General features: G+C 38.4%; 1 protein-coding gene and 1 non-coding gene across 8 annotated transcripts in view; both read left to right on the top strand.

Annotated features, from left to right (window-relative positions):
- Rps6ka3 (ribosomal protein S6 kinase A3) overlaps nt 1-15,471 on the top strand; it is a 98,082-nt gene extending 82,611 nt beyond the window's left edge. For all 7 annotated transcript variants that reach the window (XM_051176672.1, XM_051176669.1, XM_051176671.1 and 4 more), the window contains 4 exons: nt 3,219-3,295; nt 4,662-4,779; nt 13,484-13,624; nt 14,219-15,471. In XM_051176672.1, coding sequence (XP_051032629.1) covers nt 3,219-3,295; nt 4,662-4,779; nt 13,484-13,624; nt 14,219-14,341 — 459 coding nt within the window. In that variant the 3' untranslated portion in view covers nt 14,342-15,471. The remainder of the gene's footprint in view (nt 1-3,218; nt 3,296-4,661; nt 4,780-13,483; nt 13,625-14,218) is intronic.
- On the top strand, nt 3,075-3,178 carry LOC127216120 (small nucleolar RNA U13). The gene has a single exon (XR_007834000.1). It is a non-coding gene; the product is annotated as a small nucleolar RNA U13 (small nucleolar RNA).
- Nucleotides 15,472-19,189: the final 3,718 nt, after the last annotated feature.

Below are 19,189 nucleotides of genomic sequence, written 5' to 3'. Positions count from 1 at the left end.
ATCCTCTTCCTGAAGTTCTAGCTACCTACTTTGAACCATTTTGCCTATCATTAACACTGTTCTGTCCTCTGGTTTTGTTCTGAGACAGAGTCTCAATTCTGAACCCAGCCTGGCCTTGAACTTGCAATGATCCATTTCAGCCTCCCAAGTTCTGAGATTACAGATGTGAGCCACCACACAGTTTTGCCCTTTGCTTCTGCTTTTGACTGCCCTCTACCTTCTCTATTTGCCTACAGACATCTTACTTCTAGTTCTAGTGCAAACTAGCTAACTCTCTCCCCATATCAAGAATTAATTGGAGCTAAAATTATACCTCAGTGATGGGCTGCTTTCCTAACTATAGTAAGCCCTAGATTTTATTCCAAGCTCCACAAAAATGAATAAATCAGAGTCTTCATTAACATGATTTTGTTATAATGCTTATATTGAATTGTTAACTATATGTTCATTTCCTCTGCTAGATTCTATTTTTTAAGAAAAATTTTCAAAATTTGTCATAATTCATGCCTGATAATAATCAGTGATGATGATTAAATGTTTGAGTGAATCAAATTATATACAGATTAGTAGTTTTAGCACTGTATCATTTGTATGCATTCTTAAAAGTATTGTTATTTGCCAGGTATAAGAGGCATGCCTATCATTCTAATACTAGGGAAACTCAGTATACAATCAAGAGTACACAACCTTCCCTGACATCATAGGAAGTTTGAGGCTAGCCTGGGCTATTGAGTGAAACTCTTGTCTCAAAAAGTATTGTTTATAGTAATTTCTATAGCCCCATTCAGAAGAGAAATTCATTAAGAAACTTGTCAGGTGTGGTAGCACAGACACCTTTAATCTCAGCACTAAGGCAGAGACAGGTGGATCTCTCTAAGTTCTAGGCCAGCCTGGTCTACATAGTGAATTCCAGGCCAGCAAGAGCTATATAGTAAAATTATGTCTCAAGAAGAAATAGGTAGGGGTTGGGGACTTAGCTCAATGGTAGAGCATTTGCCTAGCAAGCACAAGGCTCTAAGTTTAGTCCTCAGCTCTCAAGGAAAAAAAGGAAAAAGAAATATGTCAACAAAATTTAACTTTGATTTGTCCTGTATCCTTCTGTACCCACAGCAGTACATAATAAATGTTCAATACCAATGTTAAATTCACATATACATTTATAAATTATATATACTTATACATTGTGGATTTATATATGCATTCATGAATGTATGTATGAATTTAATATATATATATAAGTGTATATAAGATGAATGTTCTAATATTTGATTACTATATGGTCTTATTTGTTAATCATGTTTTATTAAAGTTCTTAGGTATATTAATTTGGAAAATACAATTTCATTTAATATCCAAATATATGTAAAAAACAGTGTGGAGAAGTTGGAAAGATGACACCAGCTAAGAGCACTTGCTGTTCTTGGAAAGGATCAGCAGCTCATTTGTAACTCCAGTTCCATGAGATCAGACTTGTTTCCTGGCCTTTGTGGTGCACATAATGATGGAGTCCACAAGATCACACAATAGATTATAGCTGATATTTAGAAGGCCAACCCACCAGAGATACACATATCTGTTGGAGGACAAAACTCACGAGGGATGGCCTGTGAGGAATATTGTCTTTTCAATAGCTGGCTGCTTCTAACTGCAATTCTCTTGTGTGGTAACATGCCCTCCCCCTCCAATACAACTTTGGGACTTGTCCTACAACCTTAGCAGTCTATTCCTCATTTGTTGGGCACAATTCTTCCTGTGTACTGACAAAAGGATGATTTCTCCCTTCACTGTGCAATTCTGGTGAAAAAAAAAATAAGTCACAGTCAAACATTTGTTCCACATTATGATAAGAAACTTAAAAGCCTAATTATCTCACTGACAAGTCAATTTGGTAAGATGAGGTGTCTTTGTGGATAGAACTAGTGGAACTTTCACAGATAATACTCAAGAACAGAATTGCAGTGCATCTGGATTTGTTAAATCAAAGCACTCGGAGATTAAAAGATCAGAGTTGTCCTGAACTCAACCCACCTGCCTTTTTAGAAATTGCAGCACTTCCCTGCTTTGTCCCCAAAGGCTATTAACACTTTGTATACACTTTATACAAAGTTAATTGATACAAGATTTTAAGCTTAGGAGAGTAACTTTATGGTTAAGCCCTGAGATTTGTATAATTAACAGAAAGAGACTGTTAACCCATTAACCATCTCCAGAGGGAGATAGCTTTCTCGCACAGTTGCTGTTGAAAGTGAACATGCAGATGGCCAGAGCGGCTGGGGGGTGTCAGTCTCTAACCTTGTACAAAATAGTTGCAGGTCCCCTCTTTGTTCTAACCTTGTACAAAATAGTTGCAGGTCCCCTCTTTGTTCTAGTCACATAGGGCAGAAGATATATTTTCAGGTTTGAAAGGATTTTTATTGCCAGTTAATATTTGGCAAATATGCCTATGCGAATCAGCACTGTAAGTTTCCCCCTTCCCATATGCAGGTTGCCATGGTTATGCACTAACATGGCTTCTGAAGCACAGCTACATTCTCTGCATTGGGAGATAAGGGCATTTTGCTTTTTCACATTTTACCGGTCATAAAATTTTAGCTTATAAATTTAGTTATACTTCTTAAGAAATGTAGAATAGTTTAGGAATTCTTTGCTTTCTCCTTAGATTTTTCTTTGGTTTAGTTTTTCCCCTTTGTGACCCCTTTCCCTTTAAGAGATAGCCAAAACCTTTATATCCACAGCTGCGGCAAGCCATAAAAAAAGCTGGCAACTTAATTGTTGTATATATTGCTTATCTATCTGAAAGGAATGCTTTATGACCCTGAAAATTAGCCTTGTTACCTTTCTATTGCCAAAGAATTGTTGTAGTATGTGTATATAAACTGCAAAGGTTTGAAGGACCTGAACAGATTGTGTACATATTTATTATAGGAAACTTTCAATCCTTGCTCTGGAGAAGCCTTCTCTGAGTTACCCTTGGTAGTGGCCTAGAAGCTGAACTTGCAGACCACTAAACCATACAGACAAGCTGGCATATTCACAAATATATAAATAATATTTTTAAAAAGATACTAGTATGGGTCTTTTTGCATTCATAAACGTGATGATTGGGAATTCACTCCACTGCATGATGTATGCCACCCATTAAACCCTGTTGCGATGTCAGCACATTACCCATTTAAAAAAGATTAGTGTGGTAATTATCATCTTTTATTTTTTTCAAGGTTTTGAAACGACAAGGTTATGATGCTGCCTGTGATATATGGAGTCTTGGTGTCCTCCTTTATACAATGCTTACTGGGTAAGTGAGTACCATAAGCGTTTATTCATCAATATTTTATTTAAATGATATAGGCTTTTAAATCCCTGTATTATAATATCTTTCCATGTTTCTCATACTAATATATATCCCTATAGTTATATCATATTTATGGCTATATCTTTTTTAATTAACTTTCCTTTTTTTGTTTTGTTTTGATTTTGAGACAGGGTCTCACTTGTGTTGTCTGGCTGGCCTCAGACTCACAGAGATCTGCTTGCTTCTGCCTCTCCAGTGCTGGGATTAAATGGGTACCACCATACCTGGCTATATCTGTGGCTTAATATCTATGTTCTTAAATTAATTTTTCCATACTTTTATTCTGATTATGTAATAGTCATATGCTGTTTTATGTATTATTCTAGACTATCATAACTTAAAATACATATATTATATATTAAGCCTTTCTAAGAGTTTTATTGCTGTGAAAAAAATACCATGACCATGATAACCCCTATAATGGAAACATTTAACTGGGACTGGCTTACAGTTCAGAAGTTTATAGTTCATTATTATCATTGTAGGGATTCAGGTAATATGCCAGCCTGCCCCTGTCATCTGGCAGAATGTACTCAGGCAGTACCCCGGTCAGCCCAGGTGCAAAGGACCCATTTAAAAGAAAGACCTCCACCCACTTACACTCTCTTTCTGGCTTCTGTATTTCCAACTGTTTATTCTTGCTCCTCTCTTTCCCACTGTTCCCCTGGTGCAGACAAGACTTTTACTATCTCTCTTCTCTCTTGTCCTCTCTCTGTCTCCGTGTCTCTTTATGCCTTTTCTCTTTTCTTCTTGCTCCCTTCCCTTTCTAATAAAACTTTTCAATAAGCTCTGTCTGCCTGGCATGTTTGTCCCTCCACCTAGGTCACCCTCGCCTGCTATAGAATTCTCCAATGTTTACCACACTTTATCATAACAATCATGGTGGCAAAAACAGTGGCATGCAGGCAGACATTGTGTCAGCAAAGGTAGCTGAGAGTTCTACATCTTGATTCATAGGCAGCAGGAAGAGAATGAGACGCACTGGGCCTGGCTTGAGCTTCTGAGACTTCAAAACCTACCCCTGTGACACACCTCCTCCAATATGGCCACACCTACTTCAACAACACCACACCTCCCAGTTGTGCCAGTCCCTATGAGCCTGTCAAGCCATTTTCATTCAAACTACCACAAAGTCTAATAATGTAACTATTATTTGGCCTATTTTACTATATTTACTTTTATAGACTCCAATAAAATATTGCATTAACTGAACTACTCAAAATATTTTTAGAAATTGTAAGTAAATGTAAACATTACTAACTACAAGATAAATTTTATTCATTGACATTTTAACTCTATTATAATCTAGTTACACTCCATTTGCAAATGGTCCTGATGATACTCCAGAAGAAATATTGGCACGAATAGGAAGCGGGAAATTCTCACTCAGTGGTGGTTACTGGAATTCTGTTTCAGATACAGCAAAGGTACGTGTGACTTCTATTATAGGATATTTGATCACACTGTGAAACTCCATGACTATAAATAAAATTAACCTTGGATCAGAGGGTGGAGCCAGTGATTAGTTGACAGAAATTAACCATAGAGAGATGGAGGAGCAAGAAATACAGAGAGAGAGTCACTCAGGAAGGAGTAGGGAGGTACTTAGAGATTTGTGGGGTTTTTTGGTTTGAGACTAGTAGAGACACTTCTCTTACTGTCTGCAGCCAAAAAGAAAGATCAGCTGGTTACTTTTTTGGCTTTTCTGATATAGTAAGTTTTCACTGCAACATCTGACTCCTGAGTTTTTATTGGTAAATAGAAAAAACAGACTTAGTTAAAACCTACATTTGGCAGCCAAGGTTGAGCCTGTGCCAGCAGACCAGAAATCCCACCAGGATTCAGGCTGAGCAGCAGGGGGCCCTGGGACACAGAGGATAGTTAAAATATGCATAGATTCAGGTGTGGCCACTGAGCTGACAGAAACCAACAGACTAACAATTACATGGTTGTTTACTTTTGTTTTCTTATTGGGGCTAGGAATTGAACCCAGGACAACATATATGCTAAGCACACATTCCACCGCTAAACTATTATACACTCAGCCATATTATAGACATTTTATCAGGGGAACAGGGTATTGGATGTGTGTGCATGTTTGTCAGTGAGCAGATGGATGTGTGTGCAAAAGGATGTGAAATACAAAGGAAAATTCTGGGTGTCTTTTCTATAGTGGCCATGCAATTTGAGTTAAGGGATATTGTTTTCTTGCTTGCTTACTTGCTTACTTTGAGATGGATTCTCTTGGTGGTCTAGGGCTCACATTGAACCCCAGAGATCTTCCTGTCTCTTGCCTCCCCAACTCTGAGACAATGTATACAGCAATGCTTGCTACAGACCACAGGTTTATACAGGGCAATCTCAGTTGACAAAATCATGAGGCTGACCTGCCAGGATCATCACTCATTTTGCTAGAGGAAACCTAATTTGTAGAACTTTGGGGATACCTGCTTTTTGAATAGTCACTGTCATTTCTGTAAAACCCTTGTGAACACATAGGGCTCCCTTTACAATAGTGGGATTCATCCCCAAAAACCTCAGTAGTGTATTAATTATTGGGCATAATTCCTTCTTGTACCGGTAAACTGAATGACCTTACCCCACACTGTGGAGCCCTGGTGTGAAAGTTTTTACTCAGTCTAAGAAATCTTTGTTCTCGTATTCAAATCTACATAACTTAGAAGTTAGCTCCTACAATTATCTTTTATGGCAGTACATCCAACAAGGAGAGGAGACTAGCAAATATACCACATTTGGAGCCTCAAAGACAGGCATTGAGTAGGAGACACAGCATGCCTGCCTAAGCAGGACTAGGAAGCCCTGATTTCTTTAAGCACCAACTCAGGAGAGAGTAGCCTACTGTCCCTTGTTCTACCCTAACAAGCTATTAATATTGTGTATTTACCATCACCCCAGTTTTATTGATACAAGATCTTAAGCTAGGAAATTAACTGTTTGTGCCTTTACCCTTAGAGATATAGGAAAAAGCTTTGGATCATTTAACCAGCCCCAGAGAAAAGGATTCCCTTTCACTGGGGCATCAGCAGTATGCCCGCTTAGTTCAGGGATGGAAGTGGCAGCTTCCAGATATTACATAGCCTTTCCCTTTGATGTAGTGCTGGAAGATTTCACTAATATTTGCTAAAAATACTAATATAGCCTTTTCTTTGGGTACTGGGGGATCAAACTCAGGACCTCATGCTTATACAGTGTTCTAGTTTGTTGTCTGTTGCTATGATAAACAATATAACCAAATCAACCTGGAGAGGAAAGAGTTTATTTGACTTAACATTTTTTGATCACAGTCTATGATTGAGGGAAGTCATGGAAGGAAGTTGAGTCAAAAACCGAGGCAAAGTCCATGGAGGAATGGTATTTACTGGCTTTCTCTCCATGGCTTGCTCAGCCTGCTTTTTTATATAACCCAAGACCACTTGCCCATAGACGGCACCTCTCACAGTAGTCTGTGCCCTTCCATACCAATCATTAATCACGAAGATGTGGTTGGAGAGATAGATCAATGGTTGAGAGCACTTTGTTGCTTAGAAGACCTGGGTTCCATTCCCAGCACCCACATGACAGCTCACAATCATCTATAACTCCAGTTATAGGAGACCCAATGCTTTCCCCTACCTCTGGAGGCCTCAGGCATGCATGTGGTGTACATACATACATGCAGGCAAAACACCCATACACATAAAGTAAATCTAAAAATTATTATTAAAAATGTTCTTTTTTTAATGAAACACACAAATAAGAATAAATAACCACCTCAGTCTTCCTGCTATAGAAGATGCAGTCTCTGCCCTTCCGATGCTCTCCCCAACCTAAGAAATTGTGAGCCAGTCCTTCCTATATCTTATAATGGGTCATGTCTGAAACCACGCCCAAAGGGTGTGACCATCACTACAAGTTCACTGGCAACACAAGATGCCACTACATTGGTTTGTGGAAGGAAGTTCCTCTTTTCCTTGTCCACATCACTGTGTAGGTGGCACAGCGAAAGCCCACTCATATCTGTCAATGATAACAGCATCACAGGAATGGAACCACACATTCTTTAGACAGGCCTACAGGCCAGTTTAATGGAGGCAAATCCTTGCTTAAGGTTCCATCTTATGGCCAGGCGGTGATGGTTTATGCCTTTAATGCAGGAAGCAGAGGCAAGCATATCTCTGAGTTCAAGGCCAGCCTGGTCTACAGAGCAAGTTCAGTAAGCAGAGGCAGGCAGATCTCTGAGTTCAAGGCCAGCCTGGTCTACAGAGCAAGTTCCAAGACAGCCAGAGCTGTTACACAGAGAAACCCTGTCTCAAAAAACAAAAGAAGAAAAAAGGTATTTGTCACAATCCATGATTAGAAGAAATACTAACAGAGGCTGTTTATTTTAATTAATTAATTTTTACTTAAATTAAAAACAATCTTATTTTACATATTATCCCAGTTCCCTCTCCCTCAGGTCCTCTCATTCCCCCTACCAACTCCCCATCCCACCCCCTCATCCACTCCTCAGGGAGGGTAAGGCCTCCCGTGGGGGATCATCAAAGTCTGTCACATCATTTGTAGTAGGACCTAGGCCCTCCCCTGTGTATCCAGTCTGAGAGTATCCCTCCATAGGGAATGGGCTCCCAAAGCCCATTTGTGTACCAGGGATAAATAATGGTTCCACTGCCAGAGGCCCAATAGACTGCCCAGGCCCCACAACTTACACCCAGGGGACCTGTTTCCCTCCTATGCTGGTTCCCCAACTGTCAGTCTGGGGTCGGTGAGCTCCCACTTGCTCAGGTCAGCTGTTTATATGGGTTTCTCCAGCATGGTCCTGACCCCTTTGCTCATTACTCCTCCCTGTCTTCAACTGGATTCCAGGAGTTCAGTTCAGTGCTCAGCTGTGAATCTCTGTTTCTCCATCAGTTAATGGATGAAGGCTCTAGGATGGCATTTAAGGTAGTCATCAATCTCATTATAGGGGAAGGGCATTTAAGGTAGCCTCTTACTATTGCTTAGACTCTCAGTTTGGGTCACTCTTGTGTGTCCCTAGAGATTTCCCTAGTGCCAGATTTCTCGTTAAGCCCATAATGGCTCCCTCTATTAAGGTATCTCTTTCCTTGCTGTCTTTCTCTATTCTTCCCCCAACTTGACCTTCCTGATCCCTTATGTTCTTCTCCCTCCTCCCATTTTCCCCTCCTCTTTCTTCTACCTCCCTCCACTCCCCCTGTGCTCCCAATTTACTTAGGAGGTGTTGTCCGTTTCCCCTTATCCTGGGGGAACATATATGTCTCTCTTAGGTTCCTCCTTGTTTCCTAGCTTCTCTGGGGTTGTAGATTGTAGGCTGGTGATCATGTACTCTATGTCTAATATTCACTTATGAGAGTACATGCCATGTTTGTCTTTCTGTGTCTAGGTTACCAGACTCAGGTAGGTTTGTTCTAGTTTCATCTATTTTCCTGCAAATTTCAAGATACCATTGTGTTGTTTTGTTTTTCCGCTGAGTAGTACGTGATTGTGTAAATGTATGGGTGGAGGGATAGCTCAGCCATTAAAGGCTTGGCTCACAACCAAAAATATAAGAGGTTTTTGCTTATAAAGTAATATGTTGAAGCAATATTACTAAATATCTTCAACTACAAAAGGACTATTTATCATGTATCTTTTCTAAAGGATATTAGATTGGCCTTATTATCTGTACATATTATAAATTTTTGTCTTATAAGCATGACGAATAATAATGATGGTAATCTTTATGACTTGTCTGTCTACTGTGTGCCTCACATTGCACTTGACCTCATAAGTACCTTGTAAAATAGATGGTAATATCGTCATTTCACAGAATGAAAGCAAGGAGTAGAGTTTTAGTATAAATTTGTCTATACACAAGGTACATCTGAACACTTGAAACTCTCACTGCAGAGTACTTATTCCCTAAAAAATTACACTATTCCTCATTTTGATTGATTATGAAGAACAGGGACTCATCTCTATCATAATCCATAAAAATCTGGTTTATACCCTGCTTGCTGGAAACCATTCAGAAACCCTTGGTCTAAAGATGCCATTCTTAGACTAACACTACTTTCTCTTACTTTAGGGAAAGTTCTTAAAAAAAAAAAAGGAGTAGCTATGCATTGGTGGCACTCACCTTTAATCCCAGCACTTGGGAGGCAGAGGCAGGTGGGTCTCTGTGAGTTCGAGGCCAGCCTGGTCTACAAAAGCTAGTTCCAGTACAGCTTCCAAAAGCCACAGAGAAGCCCTTTTTTGAAGAAAAAAAAAGTAAACTTCCACATCAAATGAGAAAAATACAAAAGAGACTGAAGAAACATTGGTAACACTGTTCACTGACTTTCCTTAGAAAAACATGAGTTCAGGTTATTATAGAGTACATCCAAAAAGTTCATAGGTTCTTTTGATGCGGAGCAGTAAATTCAGTTTAGCCAGTTGAATTGATGTTTAGATACATGGCTTTTAGTTATGTTTAAAATTAACATGTTAGACTAAGTATATGGCTCAGCAGTGGAGCATGTGGTCAGCACCATGAGGCCCTGGGTGAGATTTCCCCAGCACCAAAAATAAAAAAAAATAATAATGTTAGCCTTTGTTTTTCTAACAGTAAAATTTTTCAAGGCAGATACTTTATTTTTGTGGGTACCTGATCGCTCCCTGAGCACCTGTAATATGCCTAATAATTAGAATGTTTGAAGAGAAAAGATATAGCAAAGATAAAATTCTTCATCTCCAAGAGCTCACAGACTGGTAAGGAGTGAGCCCAAAGTGTGCAGTATAGGATTGACTGTATTAGTGCAGTTTTTGTGCTAAAGAAGATTTCAGATGATACTGGACAAAGAAAGCAATAGGAGAGGTTTCCAGGCAGATGAGGAGGACATTACAAAAGGTTGCATTCTGTCTCACACTGCGTTTGCTCAGTACATGCCGGTTAGGTGGTGATGGGAGCATGATAACAGCAAGTGCCTCCAGACTGGTCATTTGATATGACTCCTACATCATCCACAAGCAAAGGTACCTGATGAACCTGAATTGTAGTTTTGTGGCTCACACTTAGGATTATTGGCTTACTCTGGGTAGAAAAGTTAAAAAAAAAAAAAAAACTACCAAACTAGCCAAGCATGATAGTTAGTATACACGCTTTTAATACCAGCACTTGAGAGGCAGGCATATCTCTGAGTTTGCAGCCTGATCTACAGAGAGAGCTCCAGAACAGCTAGGGCTACATAGAGAAACCATCTCAGAAAAAAAAGGAAGAGAAATACTGAGCTGTGTGTAGTGATCAGATTTTCCATTTTGTACTCCATGGGACAGTCATTTTCATCCATGGAGTCTGCCACAAACTGCCGAGATCACATGTGAGGTATATGAAGAAATGTTACCCATAACCAGAGTATCAGAACTTACACATCACATGCTTTTCTGGTCAGTTAAAACTAGTTAAAGTTATTTCTATTCCTTTGCATGTGTTTGCAATCCAGAATGCTTTTATAGTGAAAGATGAGGATGGAGACACAAATATAGAGCAAAAAAACATATCAAACTCAAGTCTGTTTTATAAATTCCATGCCATTATCGTAACATTTGTTCCTATATATAGCTTCTAGTCCTAATTATAAGCATCATGTAATACTATCATTACTCACAAAATGGTTATATTAATATAGGTGTGTCCCTTCAAGAACAAGTTGCTTATGTGAACATTGTCAGTAGTTTGGGTGACATATGGCTATGAGAAGAGAACAGTTCCGCAATTGCCCTTTAGTGAGTATTTATTTGCAAAGGGCTTTGTTAATTGTTTGGTTTGCACTGTTTTACTCACTGCTCACTGACCTAAGGTTAAGGGGTATTACTTGTAAAGTTTTATACATTTCAGGTCATGAAACTTGAAGACCAAAATTATAGCAGCTGCAATGGAAGCTGAGTCAAATGAAAGGAAAATTTAGAAGGTAGAACAGACTTTATAGCTTATTAAACATAAGTAAGAAGCAGCTATCAAGCATGCAGTCCACAATGCTACCTCAGGCAAATGTAAGAGAATGTATTTCACCAAGTGTTTGGATACATAAGAAGCTTTGAGATTGGCAGTAGTTGAAGATTTGGACATAATGAATTTTAAATGGTTATATACTATAATATAATTATTTGATGTTTGGCCATTAGGCAACTGACCATATGGCTGTAGGTCTTAGAAGTCTATGATGGAGTTTCAAGGAGTTGACATCATTTATAGTAGCTAAAATAATGATTATGAGCCAGGTGGTAGTGGTTCATGCCTTTAATCCCAACACTCTGGAGACAGAGACAGGTGGATCTCTTGTGTTTGAGGCCAGCCTGGTCTACAAGAGCTAGTTCCAGGAGAGCTTCCAAAGATACACAGAGAAACTTGACTACCTTACCATCTTGCTTTAGTGCTTTATTATTCTAGTAAATCCATATTTGTTAATATAACTTGCAAAGACCTTTCTCATCTGTCTTTTCTCAACCTCTTCCACTTTACTACCATGTCCTCCTTGACAAATCTCTACTGTAGCCACATTGCATTCTAATCAGCTTCTCAACTGTGACATTGTATTAGTTACTTCCTAACTAATACTCTAATACTGTGATAAAGCCCCATGGCCAAGGTAACTTTGAAAGTCTCTAATTGGGTTTACAGTTTCAGAGAGGTAGAGTCCATGATGGAGCAAAGGCATGGTGGCAGGATCAATAGCTCACATCTCAATCTACAAGCAGGAGGCAGAGTGCTAAATTGAAATGGCAAATATCTTCTGAAACCTTAAAGCCTGTCCCCAGTGGCATACTTTCTCCAACAAGACCATACCCCCTAATTCTTTGCACACAGTTCCACCAACTGGGGACCAAATACTGATACATAGGGGCCTATGGAGGCCATTATCTTTCAAATCACCAAAGACATGTTCTCTTGTGCCTTAGGACTTTCCTCCAGATCCACTCTTTTTTTTTTCTTTTTGAGACAGGGTTTCTCTGTATTGCTTTGGAGGCTGTCCAGGAACTCGCTCTGTAGACCAGGCTGGCCTTGAACTCATAGAGATCCACCTGCCTCTGAGTGCTGGGAATAAAGGCATGCACCAGCAACACCCCGCAAGATCCACTTCCTTTTATCTTCCTGATATATTCTGCTTCCTCCATACCTTCTCAAATCCAGCTCTTTCCTATTGTTCAGGTCTCACCTTCCTCTTAATCAGTGGTTCTCAATCTGTGAGTCATGACCCCTTTTGGGTTGCATATCAGATATTTACATTATGATTCATAACAATAATTGTGAAGTAGCAATGTAATAATTTTATGGTTGGGGATCACCACAACATGAAGAACTGTATTAAAGGGTCACAGCATTAGGAAGGTTGAGAACCACTGCTCTTAAGAGTTATTTTTCCAAGCCAGGCATTGGTGGTGCATTCCTTTAGTCCCAGCACTTGGGAGGCAGATGCAGGCAGATCTCTATGAGTTTGAGAGCAGCCTCGTCTACAGAGAAAGTTCCAGGGCAGGCTCCAAAGCAATACACAGAAACCCTGTCTCGAAAAACCAAAAAATAAATAAAAAGAGAGAGAGTCATTTTTTTCCCAGCACTCAGGAGACTGAGACAGAAGGATTGCCACAAGTTTGAGACTAGACTGAGCTACATAAAGAGTACCAGACTAATTGGGGGTACATGGCAACACTCCCTCTCAAAAAAAGTAACAATTAAAAGTGACATTTTTGAAGTCATCTTCCAGTTCAGATCAGGTATCTATGTTCTAGCTGCTCTTGTCACTTGCTCGTCTCATCAGAGACTTTACCTGGCTTTGTAATTGATTCTTTGTATCTTCCTTGCTGAACTTAAAGTTTTGCAAGGCCAGATCTCTCTGGATATTATAAACTTCTAGAATTAGAGCAAAGCTAAGATAAGCTAGAATAAACTGATCTTTTGCACTATAACAAAACTGTGGTGCTTGGGGAAGAGAAAGGAGAGATTATTTTTTCTCAACAAACATATTCTAAAATTTGCATTGTGACAAAAGGAAATATAGCATCATGAAAGCTGAAGAAGAATGCTGACAATATCAAGCATCATAGAAATAAAAGAAAAAAATGAGAGTTAACTTTTTCTTATTCTTCTCCTTCACCTGATAGGACCTAGTATCAAAGATGCTTCATGTAGATCCTCATCAGAGACTGACCGCGGCTCTTGTGCTCAGACATCCTTGGATTGTGCACTGGGACCAACTGCCACAATATCAACTAAACCGACAGGATGCACCACATCTTGTCAAGGTAAGCAGCTCTATGTGCAGTCATTGCTTTCTGTGTGACCTCTGGGATGGGATAAAGCCAGCTGAGCCTCCAAGAAGCCTGTCTCCATGTCCCAAGCTACTTTCCTTTCCCTCTTATTTACAAGTTCTAGTATGGGATTCTTGTACATGGGTGCCTAATTGTTTGGGGTCATGGTGACACAAGGCATACCAGAATGTCAGTAATTAAGTTAGCTTAAGGGAAACTTTTGCATTTCTGTCATTCTGTATACATAATTGTTCACTATCGGTAAGACAGAATTTATGAATTTTTCTAAATGAAAGATAATGGTTTACAGCCTCAAATATTATGGAGTTATAACGACCCTAATTAAATGACCCTAAGAAAAATGAGGAGTGCTGTATTTGAGCCCCTCCTTGTACTTTCTCATACAGAAGTTCAACCTTTCACATTGGCCTTAGTTTTAGTTAAATCTGAAAAATTGACCAGAGGTTATTCTCATTATGAGACTGATAAAAATCAATATTCATTACACATGAATATCCCTGGAGGGGGCCTTTATTTTATATTTGTATACGTGTCATTTTTGTTGTAACTTTTCTTTGCTTTTCTCAGGGTGCCATGGCAGCTACATACTCTGCTTTAAACCGCAATCAGTCACCAGTTTTGGAACCAGTAGGCCGCTCTACTCTTGCTCAGCGGAGAGGTATTAAAAAAATCACCTCAACAGCCCTGTGAAGTGACCTCAGTGAGATATTTGGTACCATTATGTAAGCTGATAGCACAAGTTCTGGCGACAGGTAGCACATACCTGAGAGACACCTGCAAGCACACATTGTCCCAGCTGGTACCCATAATGCTGCTGCTCCTGCTGCTCCTGCTTTCGTCTCTTCTCGCTTTAATTGATTGTTAGCAAGTTAGATTTTCCTGGAGCTTCGAAATGAAAATGGAAACATGATGAAGATATAATCACTGAATCAACAAGAAAAATAATGAACACATGAATACCACCTAAAATACACTGAATAAAAGTACTCTACACCATATAGCATTATTTTTATAGGAAATATTTCATGTCCCCTAAATATTCTTTGTTAGTTATAGGGATGGACAGTTTATGTTAAGCACTTAGCTTAAACAATCCGTTTATATTAGCACTGTATCCCTTGTGCCATCCAACATTTTGTATGTTTTTGTAAACAGTTCATATACAGTACATTTCTGTACTGCTTTCTTTAATGTATACATGCCTTGTTTAACTTGGAGTCTATTAATCAATTGACTATTAAATCTGGATAAATAGTTCACATGGATTAACAGTATTGTTGGGAAACCTTAAAGATGGCCAGATTGATTGAACAGCTGTTGAATGTAATTCTTTCAAATTGTACATATCTTCCCTTGTCTGTTTCACTGGTTTGTTCATTTGTTTCTTCAAGTCAGGTGCTCTGTCAGACTAACCTAAAGAGCTGTTAATGGTAGAGAAAGTTGTGTGTGTGGCATGAAATCAAGGATACACCTATGAAGTTAGTCCATATACTTTGTGATTTCTTAGGGTTTCTATCCTTAATTAAGGAAGTAATCCTGGAACTTTTAACCTTACATGATCCTCATACATAGTATTTGGCATATTGTTTGAAAATCTTACCAACATACATTGAAGGCCTTTAAATGAATCATAGTAAAGAAATAGTAAAGAAAAGGCAAATTTAGAAACTGGTAATTAAAGCCTTACTGGATATTTCATGTTTAAACAGATATTCTATACTAAACACTAATTTGAATGTAATAAAGGCCACAGGCCTCCATATGAAATTGGATTTAAACTTTCTTATTCTAGATAATAAAATATTCTTGGCCAAACAGTATCTGTTCTAACCTGAAGTCATAACTGAGGCAGACTCAATGACTGATCAGCACTGACTGTTTTCTGAATCCCTGCTGATGTTTTATAGCCATATGATGTTTCCTTTGACTTCAGTAATAACCAGATTTCATAATGACCCCTGGCTGTGCTTCAAGTGCAGTATTCAGTATCTATATCTAACTTGCTAGTTTCCAGTTCTATTGACAAAAGAAACTTTTATACCATTTTACTACCCATATCTGTGTCACACTACCCAGTGTACATTAATATGTGATGTGAAAAACATGAGCAAAGAAAAATGGGAGTTAACTTACCTCATCAGTAGATGTGAGTCATTTACTGAGCCATTTACATCAGAAGTCTCACTTAGAGTACTAATCCAAGAGTGGGCTTTTTGCAATTCATAAAAGACACTTGTCATGTCTTATCTTCTTTGCTACTGAAGAGAAAGAGAAAATCTCTAATACTGCCTTTGCCCAAGCAACACAAAATGATAATTGCATAAAAACAAAATTAAGTTTATCTTCTAAGTGAAAAATACATATATGAGGGGGATGCCAGAAGTTCTACGTACCAACTACTGAAGTCCTTGTGTATATGGATGGTAAATATTCGAAGTTGCTTTCCATTACCTTGCAAGAAAGCCTTTTCCCCCTCTTCTATCCAGTGTGTCAGATTCTTCCATTTATCTCAATTCTAGTTTTTTTTTTCTCATAACACCATGCTGGTTTTTTTTCATATTATCACCAAAAGAAGCTAAAGTCAAAATCATGTATTTTTAGGGCAGTCCTCTACTATATTATGATGCCAAATTTATTTACTTTAAGAATTGCCTTCTTTGTCTAGTCAAACTGCCAGTTTTACTGGAGAAAAGCAAGTCGTAGTTTCACAAAACTGAAGGCTTCCTACTGACAAAACAGGTTAGGAGTATAAATTACTTCATCTGTAATTCTAGTGTTCACATTGTCTTAGGGCAAACAGCCAACAATGTAGTTCTTGTGCTTGGTTAGCCCTTCCATTCGTTTCACAAAGTCCACTTCCTACAGGCCACCATACTTAAGGGATTAAGGCTCCTGAAGTCTTCTGCCTTTCACCCATTACTGCCAGTCTTTGAGGCTTATCCCAGAGTTGTCAGCCCTGCTTTTAAGTTTCACTGAAAGAAGGAACTAAACTGACAGGACTCTTCTTACAGACATCTCTTGGTTTGTGATGCGAAATAACATCCCAAACAATAGAAATGCATTTAACATAGCCAAGCACATAACTGGAGACTATGAATTACAAAACTGTGTTTTGCATCTTCCCTTTGAAGTGATGATAATTATTAAATTAAGGTAAGTTTTTTTGTTGTTTTTTGTTTGTTTTGTTTTGCTTTTTATGAATCTTTTCAACTCCTCTTTAAAAGGGTATCTTTTAAGTGCATTAATCCCTTGAATTTAACAGATGTAATGTAAATCTGTTTTTCATAAGCAACCCCAAAACTCTAAAAATAATTTTGGCAAGACCCAAAGTCAAGATGCTGTGAAGCTGGCATATGGAAGAGTAAGTTCTGAGTGTCTGGAGAGAGGATGTAGGGTATGTGTGGTAGTTCCCACATTTTACATGCATTGCACTCCAAAGAACAAGTTGGGAGGATAAACCATTTTCCATCTGTTCTCTAGATGTGATTCCTGTTGGGATCAGAAGACATCAAGAGAAGGGGGGGTGTCCTTAAAGCTGTGCCCATACCCTCAGTCAGGGAAAGATTTGAACAGAGAATAGGTGCAGAGGCTTCAAGAGAAGGCCTGTAGTTGATAGGAAAAGGACCAGAGTAGACTTCATCCTGGGATGATAGTTAGCCAAAGGCTTTCTAGACTTTGGGACCTCAGTATAGATATTCACTGGGGAGGCCAGTAACATACATCTCAACATAACTTTATGATAGTCTCCAGTCCCTTTTATGAATCACCTATAATATTTCAGGCTGTTTTTCTCTATTTTATAAAATGAGTTTTATCTTAGTGTGGTGATGAGAATATGAGACTTGTGAAATTATTCAGAAAGCTCTGGAATGTAAAGGATCAAAAAAAAAAAAAGTTCAATTTTCTGTGACTTACAAAAACAATGGATTCCATGGCTAATCTTGGTGCTTAAACCAGAATGGTCCAGTCTAACTCTGTATCTGTTCCTCCACAAGATCCAACTCCCTGTGTCTAAACTGGATGTATACTCTTAGCCTTATTTAATTCACAGATAAGTTGACTTAATTCAATGTTTTTATTTCAATTAATGAAAGTAGTCCTCTTTTCAACCCCAGGTTGCTTACATTTTGCTGATCTCCCCAAGTGACCATTGGTGGAGACCAATTAATGAAGGAATGAATTCAGTTTCTTGAGACTGTGGTATTCTACAGAGCCACACCTAACCACTTTTTCCACTGAAGAATCTACACAGTGATAATACCCAAATATGGATGGCCAAGAAGAACTTTTATCTACAATGTGCTTTGTGTGTTTTTGACACTGTTGTGTTCTGTGTTGCCAAGTGACTTGTAACTGGTTCCAAAGTGACAGTTGTCTAAAAATTCTAGTAATTAAGTCAACTTAATTTTCTTAAACCTGGTGTCACCTATCTCACTTTTATTCCACTTTTATTCCAGTGTTTTACCTGTTCATAATGGGCATAGCAAGGGTTGGGATGAGAGCCTACTTCCTACCTCTTAAGGCACTTTCCTCATTGTTTTGCCATATAACCTTGAACTGCATGATAAACTGTTGAAATATCATGACTTTCCCCAGAGCAACTAGCAAGGTGTATGATGTTTTGACTAGTGATTAGTGGAAAGGAAAACATAGAGATTTAAGTCCAGATGTATGATCCTCAAGAAAATGTCTTCTAGCACATACCACTTAAGTACAGTATATGGAAATGTATTTGAGAAGAGAGTCACTATAGTAGTTCTCTCTAAGTAGATTAGTTCAATGTCCAATGAAAGTGAACACCTTTATTCCTATATTACTATATAGTACTGGATGAACTGTATACTGAGTTTTTCAAACAAGTATTTAAAGTAGAACTTTTAAGTACAAAGCAAGGGCATGAGAATAAAGACTTGGGTTGTGTTTCTGTTAGTGTAGTTGGTCATATAAAGCTTTGTTTTTTTAATTTAAAAAGGGTTTGCCATTCATTAGCATCCTTAATGATTATGAGTGATGAGTGTGTAACTCAAAATCATATACATGTATTAGTTTATCTTAACTTTTGCCCTAAATAAAAGGGAAGGTAAACACCTAAAAGATGTAATTATTTTGCCTTTTTTGCCATGGGCGGGGATGTGGTGGGTATCTACTTTAGCAGTTTTTAAAAAAGAAAAAAATCACAAATATTTTTCTACTGTTATATATGATCTTTCTTTATACTAGTTTATCTCTAGTAAGGCAAGCCAGAAGCCCAAGCAAGGTACCATATCAAGGGTTTTTGTGTTGTACCTTTTATTTGTGGGTAAATTGCATAGATGCTTGGCCCTGCTGCCATAGTTATGAAATGCTTGTGAGGATCATATTTCACTGAATACTTTGTTGTTTTACTTAAGAGTCTAATCCGGTAGGTTTGCAAATCATACTATTAATGTGTAATCTAAGCTCTTTCCAATGTATCCACGAATAATCCTGGAACAATATTGCTTGTATTCCTGTCAAAGAACAGGTTTTGTAATCTTTAAAAGAAATGGAAATTTATAT

This window comes from Phodopus roborovskii, unplaced genomic scaffold, assembly GCF_943737965.1.
Source record: "Phodopus roborovskii unplaced genomic scaffold, PHOROB, whole genome shotgun sequence".
Classification (NCBI taxonomy): domain Eukaryota; kingdom Metazoa; phylum Chordata; class Mammalia; order Rodentia; family Cricetidae; genus Phodopus; species Phodopus roborovskii.
This window is presented reverse-complemented; position numbering and strand designations above follow the sequence as displayed.